Genomic DNA, 20,938 nt, shown 5'->3' with positions numbered 1-20,938 from the left:
AATTGTATCATCTAACATTCGGAAATACGCTGTAACTGAAGAAGCAATTACTACATTTAAAAATGAATAAATAGTGCCATCTTCAGGCAACATTACTGCAGTTAAATTTAAGGTGATTGCCAAGTTAGAATAAGAATCCGAGTACAGCCTCTTAATTGATTAAGTAGAACACGAGCAAGGCTGCTTACTAAGAATTAATTGTACCTTTGCTTGGTTCATTCTCACCTTGTGAATCATGGCTTATGCATAATGGGGTAAAGATTCTTGCGCTTCCAAGGCAAAATTGTCTTCAATAATAAATGGTATGTAGGCCCACAGATAAAAAAATTATTCAGACTAAATTTGGAAAGGAAATAATCAAAACTAGCGAAGGAAAAGGTTCAGTAGGATGTTCCAGTGGCTTTTAGATAATGGGAGGGCGGATTCTGTGGCCAGCGATTCGTTAATGTGGATGTCAACAAATTGTCTTCACTCTAGTCCGTCCAATACTAGAGTGAAGACAATATGTTGACATCCACATTAACGAATCGCTGGCCACACACTTTTATGCTAATATGCCTAATATTTGCGTTTACTCAAGCGAAATGTAGTGGACTAGTGTAGTTCTGCCGTTAGGTGCAAGTAGGAGACTAGGAGTGGAATGTTGGAAGTTTTATAGTTATTGTACATAAAGTGTTGCCCGATTTGATTTAGATGAATATGGGGGAAGAGGAATCTAAATATGGTGAGTTTTTCAAATGTCTAACGGAATAAATTACATCTATCAGCCCTGGCCTTACCTTACATTGTTTAGGTACAGCCGGTAGCATTAACTCACAGCTCAGAAAAATACAGTCAATACAGCGGGTTGTTTATTTGTGTATTGTTTGTTTGTTATTTTTCAGTTAGTTACTTTCAGTTGCTTAAGTGCTTTTTTAGTCGATAGATTTGTTTTACCTCTCTTATAGTATAGAATACGAAGAAAATATTCATTTCAGATGCACAACGTTTCGTTTCAGTTACCATTAGCAAGTCGGGTAAGAATTTACTGTTATACTACCACGCCCAACAACAGACCGTGACGGAGATGTCTTACATGAAAATGGTGAAGTATATAATTACCATAAACAGTACTTAGGTTTCACGGTGCGGATTAGGAGAGATCATGTAGGATAGCTAATTTTGGCAGAAACATAATTTTATAATAGATTTATATAATTCTGCACTTACAAATTTTTCAGGGCGTTGAAGACCCCAGAACTAAGTTAAAGCCAAAGTAATAAATATGAACGATGAAAATGATAAATTACTGAAAAATAACTATACATGTTATGCCATTTTTAAAGTGTTTGTGATCTTTAACAGATTTTTTTCTGTTTTTATAAAAAAAAAACTTTTTTTGTGGTCCTGTAGTTTCTGCTGTACACCCTTTAATAGCCTTTTAATATCTCAGCATGGGTTTTATTAGGTAATAGTGCCATATATGTGATGCAGCAGTTCTGGATGTTTAATTGACTGTGCCTGTACAATGCCCTATGATAGTAGCCTATTTGCAATAGTCTCACTGGATTCATATTTATTATTTTGAAACCAAATTGTTTCAAGTGACTGTGCTGGAAAGAGAGTTGAGGTTCCTACTCCCTCTGATATGATCTCTCAGATCCCTACATTATCCTCTGAGTGCTTCTTCCTCCTCTCTCCTTTCTTCAAACCAGCTCTACATCAGTGCTGTACAGTTGTATGAGCCTCTGTAATCTTAGTTCGTAACTTTAGAGTTAGTTACTCTGGTTTTGAAACATGTACATCCACAAAAAGAAGCTCATTCCTGTATAGTCAGTTTAAGTGTAATGGTATCTGTTTTATACCACAGACAGGCTTATGGTCAGGATTATTGAGTATAAACCTGAGCGGTATTTGCCATACTTCAGTGATATATCTGTGAGTCACAATCACACCAGACCCTTAAGCATGAGACTCCATTAAGTATTAACAGGCCAGTCTGATACCAAGAGCCAGGTATGCAGTGAGAAGACTTACTGTATCCCTCCATCACTTCCCTTTGTAACATTGGTTACACTGTCTGTGCTGAGGGCCTCTTGTACTTTAGAAGGCACAGATGTTAAGATAATCAAGTTTTTGTTTGTTGGATCTTCTAAATATCTTTGCCTATGTGAGGATAGTATAGGTGCGCATTTTGGGGTAATTTAAATGTTGCTATTCTTAATACTAGGATTCCACAAAGGATGTGGACTCTAATGGCAAGTATGTGCAATCTAGGGTGATCAGGCAGTTTGAAAATATCATGGATGCTTTCATGGGTTCTGATACAGGAAGCAAGTGTAATTTTTCACTGCACGTCTGTTTATGTGCACCAGTCAGTGCTACCATTATGAATATAAATTCATTGTCATTATTAATATGGTGAGAAAATGTTCTTGTGAATAAATGTCTATAAATCCCTATCATAGAAATACAGTGTGAACCTTAGGCTAGTTTAGTCTACCTTGATGACATTTACAGTATCAGAATATCTAAGTAATTAATATCTTAGTTGATTTTTTTTTTTCTAATAGACCAGAACAACAATAATTTGATGAGAAAAAATGTAAATTTGAATTTCATGAGATGAATCGATTTCTTCTGTGCTTTGAACTCAGTATTTACACATAGTGATTTTTGGGCCAAGTTTACATTTTCTGTTATACTTTGGCTTCCTTCCTTCTGTGGTAGCAAGGCATGGCTGAACATCCACAGACAGTGTGTGTGTGTGTTCTAGGACTATTTCACCCTATCCATTTTCAGTGTTCGTACTCTTTTTAACATGGCATTGGGAGTGCCAGGCCTATATACAGCACTCAAAATTATAGGGAACCAAAATGTACTGTGCTTGTAATAACGGGTAGATTATATGGCACTGTGTCTTTTGAAATTTGATCTGGGCTCTTTTCCATTCAGCAAGCCAAAACTGTAGTTGTGTAACATTTGCTGCAGTGATTGCTCATGCAGCTGTTTTACATTAAGAATGGATTTTCGCCAAAGCTTTTGCCTCATGTATAAAGAAACATTTTTAGATTAAAGGAGACATTTTTTAAAATTATGGAAATATCAAGCGTGTGCACAGTTTATATCATCCTTCTTTCTTAATCTTATTTTTAAATATAGATAATTGTGACTCACTTATTGTGACTCACCACAGAGTCCAGACCTAAACCCCATTAAGAATCTTTGGGATGTGCCGGAGAAGACTTTGCGTAGTGGTCCAAATCTCCCATTATCAATACAAGCTCTTGAGGAAAAATTAATGCAGCTCTGGACAGAAATAAATGTTGTGACTTTGCAGAAGCTTGTGGAAACGAAATATTACAGTGTGTGACTTCTTTTTTTTTTTTTTTTTTTTTGGCCAGGCAATGTATTTTGAGTAGGCCAAAATTCTGAGACAGTTATGGCTTTTGACTATATTACAGTGCTGCACCCTCAGCTTCACTGCTTTGTGACTGAGTCAAGAGAACATAGTTATATGCAGTAATGATTGTAAAGCATGAACACATGCCTGTAAATGTGTATAGAAACTATACCACTATTATCTCTTTATAAATTATATTTTAATTTGGGGTCTTGTTTACCTGGGTTGTAGTCATAATGAATGTTTTTATTTGAGGACCTTTAAACAATTTTGAGGACATTTGAAACAATTTTAAAAACAATTTTAACAGTTTTTTTAAACACTTATTGTTCACACCTATGATATGAATCTTGGGGATAAGGTCACATAGCAGTTTGTGCAGAGCCTGTCTTCTGTTTTTGAATGGTTGTTGCAACTTGATATGGGCTCCTTCACTCCTCCTTAAAAAACAACTGCCATCTCTACCCCAGACAAGGACCTTGTTGTCCATTTGTTTACATGTAGGTAGATTATGGAGTCTTGACCAGGACAGTTAGCCCTCTATATTTTGGGCCTGGGTAGTTGTTTTATCTCACGAGTAAACAAATCTGCATATTCCTTTTTGCACTGTACTGCAGAAAATGCATTGCTCTGCCTGTGTTTTGTCATCTACTGCTAAATTATTTGCTCAGTTTTAAGTAGTAGATACAAAAAACAATGTTTATTTAAATATTTAAAGTATTCAAGCATTTCTTTGAGATGTTCTCCAAATGCGTGGAGTTCTCTAATGTTTCTCAGAGTAAGATCTGAAAGTACCTTTGCTCCTTAAAAAGTCCTTTTATTCTACATTTAGAGTAACACAATGACAATACCTGCAATTAATATTTTGAATGGGGGCTTGGTGCGTTTTTTTTCTTTTCTAAAACACAAAAACTGAGCTCTGAGTCACTGCCATAAACAACCAGATGCTTCCTTATATGTGCATTGTCCCTGTCAATACAGCTAGGCGTTTAACCAAAATTCCTACGCCAGTATATGGTATCCGCATGTTGACAAGAATGGGCTTTCATGACAAATTCATCCAGAAGTGTTGGGAGCAATTATGGATGAATGGTATTGGTAAATATTCAGCGATAGCTTTTGACGACATAACATGGTTTCTTTTCTACGCGTCCAAACGTCGTTTGCACTGCACTGACAACTGTTTTGGAGGGGCGTTGGCAGGAAGTGAAAGTCACGAAGTGTTGGAAAAGGTTTGAAGAGGCCGGGGAGGCGAGACACGAAAAAATAAAACAGTAAAATAAATACGAGGGGGATAACGTCAAAATGCCAGAGAATGAAGATCATTACGGGAAGCACGGTAATATGTTTTATCGCATTGTGTTTTGTGCCTGCTTTAGTTTGGCGTGATAACACCTTCTCAAAGTGACAACCAAAGCTCATCCGATGACACAAGTGACTCCAGAATTAGGCTTTACGATATTTGTGCACACACACTACCTTGTGGGCAAGTAACGTAAAGCCATATACCGTCAATTTCCATGGAGACTAAGTGCTGGACTAGCTAGCTACCTATTTTAGTAGGGGCTTTTTGTAAGAGGCTTTCCATTAATTGATTAGATAGTTAACTGAAGGGAAATGCGCCAGAAAAGATCTTTCACTGGTGCTTGACCGAGTTAATCGTGTCGAGATGAGCAACAAAACCTGACCAGATTATGATGCAGTTTTTTTTTTCAACCTTAAACAACAAACCGTGGCCACACCGCTAAAGCCCGGTCGCACTGTTTACATTGACGGTTTAAATACGCGCCTACATCTTGTATTACGGTAACAACTTTTTGAAATGACGTAGGCGGAAAGTTTAGTGCACTATATGCCACTCTATAAAGATCACTTTCTTAGCTCATGATAAGGTTTCCTTATGTTTTTGCTGTGAGAAGGTTGAGAAATATCGTAGGAATATGGTGCAAATGGCTAATCATTTCACTAGAGTGTATTTAAAAATTGCATACAATACAGAAATCAAATTATCAATTCATTCCTCTATATTCTTGGAGAACATTTTCCAGCATATTCAAAATATGATGTTGAAGTGTTTTTACTGTAGGATCTTGGAGTCATGGGATGGCAAAATCATCTTAAATGTCTGTTCAGTTTACTATATATATCACTACTTGAAGCGCTACAAAATACACAATTCAAATTATCAAATTCCTCTATGAGGTTATTGAAGTACATTTACTTTCTGCTTTCATAATTCTCACAATTTTTCTATTTTATAGAGCTTCCAATGTTGCATATATGGAACCAAATAGACAATTAACAGAAATTTGTCATCCCATTATTGCAAATTAAAAAATGAATGAAAGTCATACCATGGGTACATAAGCGTTTTTAAAGAATCTACAGAAGCGATTTGATAATAATTTGATTTGTTTAGTTTATTGAGCTTCATGTATGAAAATGAGCAGACATTTAATAGGATTCTGCTACCCCATTACTCCAAATTCCTGCAGTAAAAATGACTGTAAATCATGCCATGAGTACAAGAGTAGGTGTACTTCAAGAATGTAATAAAGTAATTTGATAACAATTTGATTTATTTTATAGAGCTTCAATTAATGATGTATAGTGAACCGAATATACATCGATGAGTACTTTACCATCCCATTACTCCATTCTCCTACAGTAAAAACACTTGAAACTTGTACAATGGGTACATGAGAAAGTGTATTTAAACAATATAATAGTGTGATCTGATAACAGTTTGATTTTTGTATTTTAGAGAGCTTCAAATATTGCATATATAACCTCCTTGTGCCTGCACGTCTTTGTTTTTTGTCCGTCTTGTTTTCTTGCGTTTCATACTCCTAATAATGCTCCACACCTGTTTTTTGGTAGCCCCTCATTAGTTTGTGTGTATATACATCCCTTGTGTTCTTTTTTTTTGTCCGTGTGTTTGTGTGTATGTACATTATAAATGACAGAGTAGAGTAATATTTTGGCACACTTCACTGTCACAGTAGTAGGGATCTTGGAAACAAAAAACCTTTTTTTTTTTTTTTTTTTTTTTTTGTCCCCTACCCAGATTTCCAAGTGTTTCAGTGGTCATGCTTATGACACTTGCATGAAAGAGGCTGTGCCATAAAAGGCTGACCAGTATAACTAGGCTTGCCTAGTTGTCTTGTTTATACTGGCATTGGGGAGAATATATACAGTTTAAAAGAAAATTTCAAAGAGCTATATTTGGAAAGAAGAAAAGGGTTCATATTGCAGAGACCTCCTTCCTCCTTGTGTTGGTTGTGTGTGTAAAAACTGCTGCACATCATGGTTATGTGACGATGATTTGGTTTTGGTGATGAAAACAATAGGCAGTGATGGCAATAGTATTGTGACCCTGCATGACAATTTATGTAATGGTCTTTAAATCAAACATAGGGACACATGAACATTTTATGAATATACTATACATTTAATCTAGTTAAACTTGGTCACGTTTCCTTATTGACATGTAAATGTATACACATATCAGCTTGGTGATTGGATGTTAAGACATTTACATACGTAATTTCTTTTTACATCTGTACATGTAACAATTTTACACAGGATTTTAAATTTGAAAGCATTTGTTATGTGAAGTGTTTTTGGTGCTATTGGTCTTTGTGGTGGAATTTGGAATAAACAGTACAGTTTGAAAGTAAATTCAGCATAAGTATGGACCATTGCAAGAGTTTTTCCCCCAAGTGATAGCCATACACAGAGCTAAAGAGAGAAAAACCATGAAGGTAAAGAATTCATAGATATGGCTTAAAGAAATTCATTTGCTTAGGCAGAGCCATGGTAAATTTCACTATTTAGTTCAACAGCTGCAGCTGGATTGTCAAGTAAATTATATTGACTAGCTATCTAACAGTTGAATCATTTTTTAAATTGTATTTGTACTGACAACCTGTAGAGGTGTTTGTGCAAGACTAACAAAGACACATTGCCAGACTGCCACCCAATGCAGAAAATCTTTATTGTCTGGCAATTGTCATATATAACAGGGAAGGAATACACTGAGCTGATTTAATCTCTCCAGTGTTTAACTGTACAAATGTCTGCATCTGCACCCAAGTATGTGCACACCTCCTAGACCAACCAAATATTGCTTGCAAAGTTTTTATTAGGTCTAGGCTTGTCAGTACTGGTCAGACCATAAGCGGATTCTGATACCCTTCTTGACTGTATACTGCACTCCAGCCATGATTCAGATCAGCTTTAAAATCTTCTACTGGTTGTAGTTTTGTTGGAGATTTGCCATCTCTTATTAGATGTAAGAAATTTGCACAAAATTGCTGCTGTCTGATTGGCCATACCTCCTGGCATGGAAGAGAATGTTGTTATTTGCTAGCAAATGTTTTTGTAAGGTTCCCATTTCATATAAGTCACTGTAGCACCACTTATTCCCACTTATTCATTGTGATTACTGTTTCTTCTTCTTGTACTGCTGATCATTTCTACTGCCTCATAATCAAAATGTTGTATTAGAGTTTTGCTTACTATGTTGTATGGTATGGTATGGTTTTCTTGTTGTAGATGTAGATGTAGACTAGATGTAGTCTCTCTTCCTCTCAAGAATATGTCATATGTCACTTTCCCCTTTGTTTGAACAGGTGAACCCAGAAAATATGACCCCAGTTTCAAAGGGCCCATCCAAAACAGGTAAGAGAGGAGCTTTGATCATAAATGAGATGTTCATAAGGCATATTTTACTTTGCTGTCTGTTTTTACAATGGACTCTACAGCGTTGCATGTCTTCTCTGTTACAGAAGCTGCACAGACATTATTTGCTGTATTCTTTTCATTTTGGCCATTCTTAGCTATATCGTTTTGGGAATACTGGGTGAGTCAGCTTGGGGTGTGTGATGTGTGTGATGTGTATGTATGTATGTGTGTAATATATATTGTGGTGTGTATGTATATTGGTGTGTAATATATATTGTGTATGTATATATGTATGTTTTATTTATATACACGTATGTATGTATGTATGTATGTATGTATGTATGTATATTTTATATATATATATATATATATATATATATATATATATATATATATATATATATATACGCAGATAAATGTAGTAGAATTGCAATTAGTTATCCATGAATAACCACTAAGGCCCACGAAATTTTAAGTTTTCCCCTGAAGCATTCCTTTAAGGCACTAGATGGGATTGTGAGACCTCCAGTTTAACACGTAACAATATAGCTGTTTTTTCTTGCTCTATAGGTTAAAGCTGTAGAGTCAGGGTTTATAATTGCACTTACCTTCATGCTGTAATCTGATATGCTTTGAGAAGTATCAGGCTGATGCTGTAGAAATAGAATTAACCTTGTCTTATACTGGCAGAAAGTGTCTGGTGTGAGGCTGTGAGTAGTACAAGTTAATCCAACACCAACAACCAATCGTCCTCCCATTCTCTTGTGCGAAAATGGGTGTGACGCATGGCTTTTATGCATCATCATATTTTCCTAAGATTCCAGGACTCTGTGTGCCTTCATTGTAAACACCGAGACTGGAATATCACTGATCCAGACCTTGAAAATGTCATCATTATTCTTCAGAATCTAGCAAAACATTCTAGACATTATCTGGAAGTTTGAGAATATGGTGGTGGAGTATGTGTTTGAGAATGTATGCGCTCATGGCTCTGTCTCCACAGCATGGTCTCAGGGTGATCCCAGGAAGGTGATCTATCCCACAGACAGCAGTGGGCAGTTCTGTGGACAGGTTGGGACTCCTCTTCAGTAAGTTCAAGCCCCAGATTTGTTCTTGGCTATAATATCAGTGTACTTAAAATTTGTTAGATTCTATTTCTTCATTATATATGAATCTATCATCGCCTTTATTCATCCAGCCATCCATCCATTTAAACCCACCTATCCATCCATTCAGCCTTTTACCCACCTGCCACCCATCCATTCATCCATCCATTTGTCCATCCATGTGGCATTTTAAATAGTTTCCTTGTTACTGCTCTTTGCCCTGAGGACCCAAACTGATGAGGCTAATGTGTTGTGGTGTTTGTGTTGCAGAAACAAAAAATTCCTGTTCTACTTCAACATCCTGAAGTGTGCCAGTCCCATGGTGCTCTTGGCATTCCAGTGCCCTACCACTCAGGTCTGTGGCCCCAGCAACCCTCACCCAGGTTCTACTATTGCTCCTTCTGTACAGAAGTTACAAACAAAATAACCACCTCATTGATTTAAATGATACATTGCAAAATGAGTGAATGTGGAAAAATGTCAGTAACCAGTATACTGTAAATGAATTGTTGCTGTCAAATCTTCATATTCAAGACCATATTTTGGAAAATCTGGAGAAAAATCTACTTGGAACAGGAAGAATTCTGACCAGTGCCCAGATTCTTAGTTTTTCTCTCTGTGTTGCTAGTTGTGTGTGGAGGAGTGCCCCAATCGCCCCTTGACCCTGGGGACTGCCAAACTAGTTACCAATGATTGGACATATTACAAGAAATTCTGCAAAGAAGACCCAGGGGAAATGGTGAGCAGAAAATAAACTATAGGGTTACAACAGTTGCGTTTTGAAGTGTGAAGTCAAAACACATTTGTGCCTTTTACTCTAATAGGCTCTGGAGGACTTTTGTTTGTTGCCATATTGTGTGCTTCTGCATAATTTGTGATATCCATTGCTCCATAGTCAGCAGCAGACATCCTGAAAAATGGATTGTGTCCTTCTATGCTCATCCCCAGCAAACCATGTAAGCCTGTCCTCTTCTCTCTGTATTACTGATCTTAAGGATCCTCCTAACAATTGCTCAGAGCAGCATTTATTCCTTTACGTTCTCTCTGCAGTCACACAGAGGTGTTTCCCTGCTCTGGGTAAGATGAAGGGTGTTGTCACAGTAGGAAATAAGACAACGTTTGAAGATGGAGAAGGCAAACGCAGAGAAGCCAGTGAACTACTGCCTGCTGTAGGGTGAGCTCTAAGCGCACACACACTCACACTGGCTATTTCAAATAGCTCCTAATAATTCAAGGATGAAATTTTTGTAGCTAAAAAGGTTTTAAAGTACCAGCTACTAAACTAAATTTAGAACTCCATATCAGTAATTTAAACTATAGTGTGACTTGCATTTTTTGAGTGTGCAGATTTTGTGGTTTGGGACTGGTTGAGGCATCAGTTTCTAAGAATATTTCATAATAGTGTTTGGATTATGTTTGATGTTCAAAGGAATGCAACAGTGGTTATAGAGGCTCGTATGGTGGTAACAAAGATCTTTGAGGATTTCACACAATCATGGTATTGGATTATTCTGTAAGTATACTAAGAATACAAAAATATTTTGTATAGGAATATTTTTGCCTATATACACAAGCGTTTGCTTGTTTCTAGTTGGATTTGGTCTGTTTAAATTGCATGTGCTTCATTTTTTTTTTGTAGCTGTTTTTGTGCTTTGATTTTGGATGCAGCTTTTCTTAGTATTGTTTGTTTTTTCACAGTGCTCTGGTGATTGCAACAATTCTCAGTCTAGTCTTCATTGTGCTTCTGAGGTTCCTGGCTGGCATTATGGTCTGGGTCATGATAGCCATGGTCCTCATTGTCATCACATATGGTACCACTACCGCAACAACTATCTCCATCTCAGAATTGCAAGGGCACCTTTTACAGGAAATAAAACATAATTTCCTTTGTAGAGCTCCAGTAATGAAAAACATGGTGAATTCGGTGTGACAAAAACAGCTTTCAGGGATTTTAAATCTATGATTTACCTGTTTTCCAAAGCAAATGCCAAATCTTTCTAATTACATATGTGAATATGTTTCCATTGAGTTCTCAGTACTAGCATGCTGATAGCCATGTTGTGTGGGTGTGTGCAGCTGTGCTCTGGCTCACACTTTCCCTTTCCCCACCTGTCCACTTGTGATGTGACGAGCAGGCATCATCCACTGCAGCTTCATGTATGTTAATCTGAAGGAAACGCCTGGCGCAAATGTCACCCTCAAGGAGCTGGGTTTTCAGATGGACCTGAGCATGTACCTCCACATCAGGCAGACGTGGCTGGCCTTTGGTGAGTCTCCCAGGCCGGACTTTCTCGGTTCGCACCCTAGTGGATCCTTGGCCAGCTGGCATTTATTTTGTTCTCTCATGGGCTCTGTACATGCAGTACAGAGTATGATGTATGATGCACATTCATTTGCACTGTAGTGCTTCAAATACTAGATTGCTGAAGGTATACTCCTTTCTGCAGCAATCATTTTGGCCATAGTGGAGCTCATCGTTATACTGCTCCTCATCTTCCTCAGAAAAAGGATTTGCATCGCCATCGCTCTCATCAAAGAGGCTAGCAGGTATATGGTAGTTCACAGTTTGTACCACAGGATTCATGGATATGGTAAAAATGATCTACATAAAAAGACATGTAAGGTTCTGTGTCCATTATTGTTAAGGTCGGTTCTAATGCCAAGTACTTGAAAATCTTAGTAGTCTGGTTTACTCTGCAGTACTCTTCATATGAGAAAATGGTTGGGAAACATTTAAACTGTTGTAATTTTTTTTTTTTAACTTCCTTTTGTAAGGTTGGAATTCCATGCAATAAATGTGAGATGGACACCAAAAGATGATGCCTAACATTAGTAAAATGTGTGTTTTAAAATGTTTTTAAAAACTTTTGTTCTGTTGCTCTTTCAGGGCCATTGGGCATGTGATGTTTTCACTGATTTACCCTTTGCTGACGTTCTTCCTCCTGGCAATCATCATTGCATACTGGGCGATCACTGCAGTGTATCCTTCAGCCCCATGTCTAGCCAAGCCCAAAACTCACCTGTTTGTGCATATTGGTCATGTCTCTGCATTCAGTCCCTCGTTATATTGCTCTCTCTTGCCTTCTAGTCTTTAACTGGTTAGGACAAAAATTAGGTACTTGGTGCTGCCTTCTTGTCATAAAGATGGGAATGGCTCGATGTAAACATGTCGCATATCTAAAGCTCTTTGATGTAGGTAAAATAAGGGTCATAGCAATCCTCCCATAATTCAGAAGTGCTTTAAATATGACTAATACCAAGACTGGGGCTCGTGTGGTGTAGTAAGTTCATAAGCGTGGTGATGGCCCTTAACTTCTGGTCAGCTTTCTCTCCACATCTAATGAGCCTGTGTACAGAGTGTTCAATCAGGCTAATGAGAAGTGCATCTATGCAAACCAAACCTGCAACCCTGCGGTGAGTGTTCAGATGCATACAAACACACTTAAAGGTGAAGTGGGAAACATTCTTATGATAAAGTAACACTATGAACAACTTATGTTTGTGTGTCTGTGCGTGTGTGTTTGTATGTGTGAGATATATATACGCACACACACACCGCCTGGCCAAAAAAAAAGTTACAGTCTAATATTTCATTGGACCACCTTTAGCTTTGATTACGGCACACGTTCGCTGTCGCATCGTTTTCACAAGCTTCTGCAATGTCACGACATTTATTTCTGTCCAAAGTTGAATGAATTTTTCCCCAAGATCTTGTATTGATGATGGGAGATTTGGACCACTGTGCAAAGTCTTCTCCAGCATATCCCAAAGATTCTCAATGAGGTTCAGGTCTGGAATTTGTGGTGGCCAATCCATGTGTGAAAATGATGTCTCATGCTCCCTGAACCACTCTTTCATAATTTGAGCCCGATGAATCCTGGCATTGTCATCTTGGAATATGCCCGTGTCATCAGGGAAGAAAAAAAATCCATTGATGGAATAACCTGGTTGTTCAGTATATTCAGGTAGTCAGCTGACCTCATTCTTTGGGCACATAACGTTGCTGAACCTAGACCTGACCAACTGCAGCAACCCCAGATCATAGCACTGCCCCCACAGGCTTGTACGGTAGGCACTAGGCATGATGGGTGCATCACTTCAGCCGCCTCTCTTCTTACCCTGTTGCGCCCATCACTCTGGAACAGGGTAAATCTGGACTCATCAGACCACATGACCTTCTTCCATTGCTCCAGCATCCAATCTTTATGCTCCCTAGCAAATTGAAGCCGTTTTTGCCGGATAGCCTCACTGACAAGTGGTTTTCTTAAGGTTTAGTCCCAATCCCTTGAGTTCCCTTTGCATTGTGCGTGTGGAAATGCTCTTACTTTCACTATTAAACATATTCCTGAGTTTTACTGTTGTTTTTCTACGATTTGATTTCACCACATGTTTGTGATCGGCAATCACTTAATCATTCAAGATTTTTTTTCCAACCACATTGCTTCCTCGAAGATGATGTTTCCCCACTGTCCTTCCACTTTTTAATATGTTGGATAGTTCTTAACCCGATTTTAGTAGTTTCAGCAATCTCCTTAGATGTTTTCTGTGCTTGATGCATGCCAATAATTTGACCCTTCTGTAATATCTTTTCCATGACCACAGGATGTCTTTCGACATGATTGTTTAACAAATGAGAAGCTACTCACTGCATCATTTACGGTTAAATAACTTGTTTCCAGCTGAAACATAATCACCCATGCAGTAATTATCCAATGGGAGGCTGTTACCTATTTCCTTATATATACACACACACACACACACACACAAAATATGTGTGTGTAATATATATGTAATATGCAAAATATAATGTTTTAAAGCTTGCTATGGTGGTTTTTCTGCTGGATTACACAGGATGACCTGAATCAGTTGTATCGGAGTTGGCTGTGTAGTAACATTCTTTTGCAGAGGCATGTGTTAGGTGGGCTCGTACCCAGCTCAGCTAGGTGACGACACTAATAGCCTACTGGGTGAGCATCCATGCTTTAACAGTGGTGGGCCCATGTGCAGAACAGTTAGATCTTGGATCAGGTAAAACAAAAGGAAAAAAAAAACTAAACACCACGCCGAGCATGGAAAAAGAGAAAACAAAGGACACCACGGGAAGAAATGGCAACCCCGATGAACTGGGGAAAACCAAACTAAACTTCCCAAACAAAACCAGAAAACAGGGAGGAACTTGAATGCCTAAGGGAAGCCTCGGGAGAGAGAGACAGACTCAAGAGGGAAAACTGGAGAGGGGAGGGGATGTGTGAAAACACAAACACCCTCGCAGACAAAAAGTGTGGTGTAGCACGAGGGCTCACAGACCTCAATATCTGAAGTTACCCACTAGGGCTCAAAACTTTAGTAAAGACCCAGCACTGAATGACTGGGTCACTGGGCTTTTATAAGGTCTAACCCAGCTAGTGGGTGTTAAGCCTGATTAGTGGTGTGATTGACTCAAGGCCTCCCTCTGGTGGCCAGAGGGGACCTTTGCCTGGTGCCAACCCTTACAGCATGCTTACCCATTTCTTACTTGGCTCTAGCTAAATTGCCTTGCCCTTCATTGGTTTCAGAATTACTCGAAGTCAACCATGAAGGAGGAATGTCCAAAGACAGAGTGTCTCTTCACATTTTACGGCGGGGAGACAGCCTACCACAAGTACCTCATTGTCCTGCAGTTCTACAACCTCTTCCTCTTCTTCTGGTGTGCCAACTTTGTGACTGCCTTGGGCCAGATGACACTAGCTGGGGCTTTTGCTTCCTACTACTGGGCATTTGACAAGGCTCAGGATATGCCTGCCTGCCCTGTTTTTGCCTCCCTTGGTCGAGCTCTCAGGTACATGTAACTGGAAGTGGAGATCTTCTTTGGGTTAGTTTATGAATTTGTGATTGACAGACTTGTTTTGTGTAATCCAGTTAGCATACTGTTTTTATGCATTTATATAATTCTATTTATATGTGTGTTTTTGTGTGTGGGGTGTGTATGCGGGTGCTTGCACACACTTTTGTAGGTATCACACAGGTTCTCTTGCCTTTGGCTCTCTCATCTTGTCAATCATCCAGGTCATCAGGGTTCTATTGGAGTACCTGGACCACAAACTCAAAGGTAAACCCAAACCCTTAAACATTGTCACCTTTCATTGACTTGTGCTGGGCATTTTGGAAACATGCCTGATCCATCATTAGTTATTGACTTTCTGATCAGCCAATGCTTTCTGTACTTCTAACATATTTTAATGGTCTGTGGATTTTGAAATCTCTGCATACATGTCCTCTCCAGGAGCACAGAACAAATTTGCCAAGTTCCTGCTCTGTTGCCTAAAGTGCTGTTTCTGGTGCCTGGAAAAGTTAATCAAGTTTCTCAACAGGAACGCTTACATTATGGTGTGTGTGTGTATGTGTGTTAACAACAAAATAAAAAAAGTGCAGAAAAATAATGTTTAAGGTGGAATTATAATGACACCGGATGGTTTTATGTTTGAACATTAGAATATTAGTCTTTTTGCATTTATTGCATGTTTTGAAGAAAATGGTTATGAATGTGTCCATTGCATGCATCTCTAGTTCCCTAAGTTGTCAGCCATTAATAAAACCAAATTTATCCCAGAGGCCCTATAAGCCTTGATAAACTTGAGTGTTACCTAGTCAAAAAAGGGTAAAGCACTTTTCAGAAGACTGAAATTAGATACTTGTAATCTGTTGGAGACAAATTGAGTTCTGTGTGCTCCCCCAGGTGGCCATATATGGTAAAAACTTCTGCGTTTCAGCGCGAGATGCCTTCTTCCTGTTGATGAGAAATGTGATCAGGTACATCTGACAGAACAAGAGAAACACCAGGTCTGAGTAGAGTGTCAGTGTTATTTTCTTTATTTTAACAGCTGACCTCACTGTTTTCTTGCTATAGGGTGGCTGTCTTGGATAAGGTCACAGACTTCTTGTTGTTCTTAGGAAAGCTTCTTATTGTAGGACTTGTGGGTAAGTGGAAAGGTGTGTGCGTGTGTGCGTGTGTAACAGAGAGAGAATTGGAAAAATGAGGAAAAGGATGTAATAATTTAATGGTAATTTCTTATCATTTAAACCTGATCATTTCTGGCTTCTTGGGTTTAAACCTATAATAGGGCAGGTCTTATGATGGCCCATGGAATTTCACCCATGCTACAATATATTACTTTTAATTATTTAAAATGCTTTTATCTCTTATTTTTCATTCAGGTGTCATTTCATTCTTTTTCTTCTCTGGGAGATCAAAGGTGTTGGACCTTGTGCCCAATCTTCACTACTACTGGGTGCCAATTCTGGTGAGTGAACAGGGAGAATATCACATAATTTGAACAGTCTATAGTAAATACTTAAATTAGGAATTTGGTGTATTGTGTCTGCTCCTATGCAACAAGAAATTCTTTGTCTATGAAGGAATAGACACTAGCAAACAAAGGCAGTCTTCATAACTTGACAGTCAAAAGTCAAATATGTGTTTGTTAGAGGACTTGCCCAAGATTTATAGAATATCAGCAAGTGTGCATATAGTAACTTTTATAATTGAGCACACGCACATGTGGGTGTGTGCGTGTATGTGGTTATTTGTATTTTCACAGACAATTGTGATAGGCACTTACTTCATAGCTCATGGCTTCTTCAGTGTTTATGCCATGTGTGTGGACACACTCTTCCTCTGTTTCTGTGAGTATTGAATTATAATGCAAAGTTTAGAACTATTTTACTGTGTAAATTAGTGTGTTCCTCTTGAGATTAAATGGACTTTATCCAAATTCACACAGTGTGCAATTATGTACAGTAACTCTTGGTTTCCTCAGTGTTAGTGGGGCCTTTGTGATCCTATGTCATGCATACCCGTACGTGTATGGTTAGCGGGAATTAAACTGCTGGCACTAAATACTGCCTGGAAAATGGTTTCTTAACCTTGCTTGTTGGCTATCTTCCCTACACTTCCCTGTGCCATCTTCATGTTGCCCTTTAGCATGGTTTAACTTTATCACTCATTGTCTTTTTCTCTCTTTCTCTCTTCCCCCCCTTTATTCTTGTTTGCATCCCTCTCTTCCACTTTGCCTTCGTGTTTGCTCTGACCACGGCCTAACTTTGTATTTTTGTCAATTCTCTTCCACTTCTTAATATTCTTATTTTTATATCAAACTGTAATAACTTAAATTTGCACATATGTCAATATACATGCATGAACACGTGGGCAATCCATGGCCATGTACAATTCTGAACAAATACAAAACACACACACACACATACGCACGCACACACAAAAGGCGAGGACCTGGAGCGGAACGATGGCTCAGCGGAGCGGCCGTATTTCATGTCTCCTAAGCTGCATGAAATTCTGTCAAAGAGCACAGAGGGGCCTGTTCCCCACTCCCCGTCTTCACCTCCGGAGGAGGAGGTGCCATTGAACACACGCAAGGACTCCAAGAATGAGAGTAGTGTGTGCTGGCTCTAAGATGTCATAAATTACTCACACTCTGAGCATTTGGCTACTGATGTTAAAACTGTGGTTGAGAGAGCAAGTATAGTCCCAAATCTGTGTTCAAAAACTCCCTTTGTTTGTTAAATGCACTGATTCTAATGATGCAAATTATAGATTATCAGCAATAAAATTATTGATCATCAGTAATTGGCAGCAACCTGTTATTATTAATTATTTGTATAGTGGTAATTGTTCATATTGCATTTAAGAGATGAGATGGCTGGCGTTGATGTAAATCTTTACATCACATTGGTGGCTGTCATTGCTTCCAGACATTGCTTCTGTGATTGGGTCTATTGATTGGGTCTATTTGGAGGTTAGCAGCAGTATGAACTTTTCACACCCATGCAGAATTTTGGCAGTTACCCCTTAAGCTATATTATAGGAATTTTTAAAAGGTAGGGTGCCTTATAGCAGCTGATGAGAGTTCACAGCAATGAATAGATGAAACGTTTAAATGATTTTAATGTACATTTTATTGTGTTTATATTATTACATTATAATATAAATGCAAAATAATTTTATGATTAGCATTGCAGAAATATAGCAGAAAGGGAAAATAATGTCTTTATATCAATTCCACATTACATATGGTTTTCCCAGTATATTGCTCGAGCCAAATTTTCTGCTGTAGCATTATTGAAGATTCAAAAACATCAGGGTCCAGATACACTGTTCTTGTCCCCTTAAATGAACTTTAGTCTCCCAAAGGACATATCCAATAGGAGCACTTAGAAGTTCAAATGTTATTCCACAGCAGGGATGCAAGCTGAAAGTCCCACCTGTGTCATGGGGCACCATAATAATGGATATTATATGCATAAGAGGAAGTGTATACTAGCCCTCAGTCTAATAAGATCTTTGTCATGTGATGGAGGACAGACTACATTATTGCTCATGTATTTATAATGGATTTTTTAGCTCATGGATTTTTTAGCTTATGTGTCTAGGCTAGGTTTTGCTGGATCTGTAAATCAAAATTTTGTATGCTTTAGTTATTCCCAAGTCCAAAGGCTATTTCATGTAGGTATTTGATTCTACATCTCAGGGGCTGTGACTTACCTGAGCATGTGCCTCATTATTTTGTATGGGACTTAATTGTGAGTAATTTGATATCCTATAGTTTTTGTCTGAACCAAATCAACAAAATGTAATACTGTGGTGTTGGTACTTTTTCCAGACAATAAGCCTCATCACTGTGCCTAAGTCCAATGATTAACACCTTTTTGCCTTGAAATGTATATACTCTGTATGTCCTATACTATGATGAGTACTGTTCTCTTGACCTTATTTCTGTACTTCTTTCTTTTTCCTCTTTCCCCTAAACTGTTGGAGTAGTGCCTTTTAATCCGTGTATTAAAAGTCTTTACTTTTCTTGCTGTGCTTAAAATGTTTACAAGATGTCCTTGTTTTGATAAAAAGCATTTGATGAAACAATCTATTAGAGATTATTAGGGTTTTTATTTACCTGGAGTTTGAGCGACGGATACAAAAATCCACTTAATTGGATGTAAGTGCTTTACGTTTCCTACTGCATCTCCCATTTTGTGAGTGCACTTTGTTGTGTGTGTGTGTGTGTGTGTGTGTGTGTGTGTGTGTGTCAGTCAACATGTGCCTAGAGGAAGCTTGAATGTTTGCTAGTTTTCCATACTACATTTTGCTAATTTTTTTTGTTCATCTGTACAGTGGAAGACTTGGAGTGGAATGATGGCAGTGAGGAGAGGCGTTACCTGATGTCTGACTCCCTTCTCAAAGTTCTGGGAAAGAAAAACCAGGGCAAATAATAGTGGAGGGAATGTAGTTGTATAGCCTGGAACCACAATGGAAGGTCACTTATGGGAATATTATTGCCAAACTGACAGCAAAACAACTTTGCTCCAACAGACATCTATGCAAAAGGACATAGCTTCCATAAAAGATTTCATTGTATGGTTTGAATGTTACTTTATTTTTGGAACTGTCAAATTGTCATACTTTATAATGGAGGTTATTCCAAGTGTTAGAATTTTTCTTTTTATTTTAGGCATGCATTGCCTTGTCATTTTGTGTCATTAATAACAAAACCCTAAAGCTTTTTTGTTACTATATGTGTACTATACAAATGTAGGTCAAAACGTATCAATTGTTTTGTGAGTGTGTGCTCAGAGTGGCCAAATGCTTGTTTTTATTGTGCTCTCTTATCCTCTCTTTCATATTGATAATAAAGATTTGCTTATTTGTTCCCCTTGTCTCACTATTTCTGGTCTAAAGTAAAAGCAAATGTAAAGTGTACCGAGTACAGTATAAGTTCAAGAACAACTTAGCCTTTCTCATCTGTCAATGAACATGAAAAGGGATCCCTTTTCACCATTGGGAAATGAGAGAGGGAAAACCTTGAGGTGGCCATGTGCATAGAAATACATGGTCACAAAGAATATCAACCAGCCAAAACCACCAATAATAATAGAAAATGTGAATAATGAAGGCAGTGTCCTGAAAATTTTACTCCTGTAAAGTATGAGCATCAGATTTATAATTCAGTATAATGTTAAACATTCATTTTCTAAGTTCACAAATAGAGCATCATAGACAGAGCAATCACTTTAGCAAATCATTGCAAAGATAAATGAATTTTAATTACTATTTCCCTTAAAGTGTCCAATTTGTCAGTACCCAACGATACTATAAGGAGAAAATGTTTTAAAGCAGATAGATTGTATGCGGTATATAAACCTTTGGCATTACCATACAAATAAAATACACATTCATCAGAGTCATTCATACACACTCATAATCAGGATAACGTAGGGATAAAGTGCATGTCATTCTCTGTACGATTTCCAAATGAAGCAGGCCTATTACATGGGCTGAAGAGCATCCAATTAAATCCTTTGTAAATGTTTTTAAGACAAAATACCTTTGGGACTAGTCAAGGAAATAGAAACAGCACAGCACTATTTTCTCAAACTATAACTAAAACCCAAATGTACAGAGGATTTCTGAATTTCTTTACATCATATCCGGTCACATTCTAATTTTTGACAAGGCTAGGTTGTTGAGTTGACTACAAACGAAGATTATTTGAATAATGAGTAAACGTTTCACTGATGGGACATTTATCTACAGTACAAACGTGTCAGTGTGCTGTAGATCTTATATGCTGCGCTTCTCCGTAATGACAATAAATAGTAAAGTATCAATAAGTGCGAAATCATAGACTATAAAAAACTTTAGGGTTGGTAAACTTTTTCAGATTAGCTACGTGCAAACATCCATCCTTCCCTCTAATGCTCAAACAGCACAACACAAGCA

The 20,938-nt window shown here is 38.0% G+C and overlaps 2 protein-coding genes across 6 annotated transcripts in view; one reads left to right on the top strand and one right to left on the bottom strand.

The window, feature by feature from the left end:
* gcdhb (glutaryl-CoA dehydrogenase b) overlaps positions 1-326 on the bottom strand; it is an 8,778-nt gene extending 8,452 nt beyond the window's left edge. Inside the window, exon 1 of one of the 2 annotated variants that reach the window (XM_035521553.1) lies at positions 226-326. The gene's annotated coding sequence lies outside the window, so the exon portion shown is untranslated. The remainder of the gene's footprint in view (positions 1-225) is intronic. The other variant, XM_035521514.1, reaches the window with a different exon arrangement.
* A 261-nt stretch (positions 327-587) lies between these two features.
* On the top strand, positions 588-19,869 carry LOC113575207 (choline transporter-like protein 2). 4 transcript variants are annotated; one of them, XM_035521470.1, is made up of 22 exons: positions 588-724; positions 8,017-8,065; positions 8,173-8,246; positions 9,072-9,156; positions 9,445-9,529; positions 9,803-9,913; positions 10,070-10,130; positions 10,225-10,348; positions 10,604-10,687; positions 10,873-10,985; positions 11,310-11,441; positions 11,622-11,721; positions 12,062-12,154; positions 12,498-12,588; positions 14,730-14,992; positions 15,168-15,262; positions 15,437-15,540; positions 15,890-15,963; positions 16,061-16,131; positions 16,369-16,454; positions 16,752-16,836; positions 19,334-19,869. In XM_035521470.1, exons 1-22 carry the CDS (start codon positions 694-696, stop codon positions 19,429-19,431), a joined length of 2,109 nt encoding a protein of 702 aa, XP_035377363.1. In that variant the 5' UTR covers positions 588-693; the 3' UTR covers positions 19,432-19,869. The 4 variants fall into 4 exon arrangements, with proteins under 4 accessions (XP_035377363.1, XP_035377253.1, XP_035377213.1 ...); XM_035521360.1 differs by lacking the exon at positions 19,334-19,869 and adding an exon at positions 17,433-19,093; XM_035521320.1 differs by lacking the exons at positions 588-724; positions 19,334-19,869 and adding exons at positions 4,384-4,721; positions 17,433-19,093.
* Positions 19,870-20,938: the final 1,069 nt, after the last annotated feature.

This window comes from Electrophorus electricus, chromosome 1, assembly GCF_013358815.1.
Source record: "Electrophorus electricus isolate fEleEle1 chromosome 1, fEleEle1.pri, whole genome shotgun sequence".
Taxonomy (NCBI): domain Eukaryota; kingdom Metazoa; phylum Chordata; class Actinopteri; order Gymnotiformes; family Gymnotidae; genus Electrophorus; species Electrophorus electricus.
This window is presented reverse-complemented; position numbering and strand designations above follow the sequence as displayed.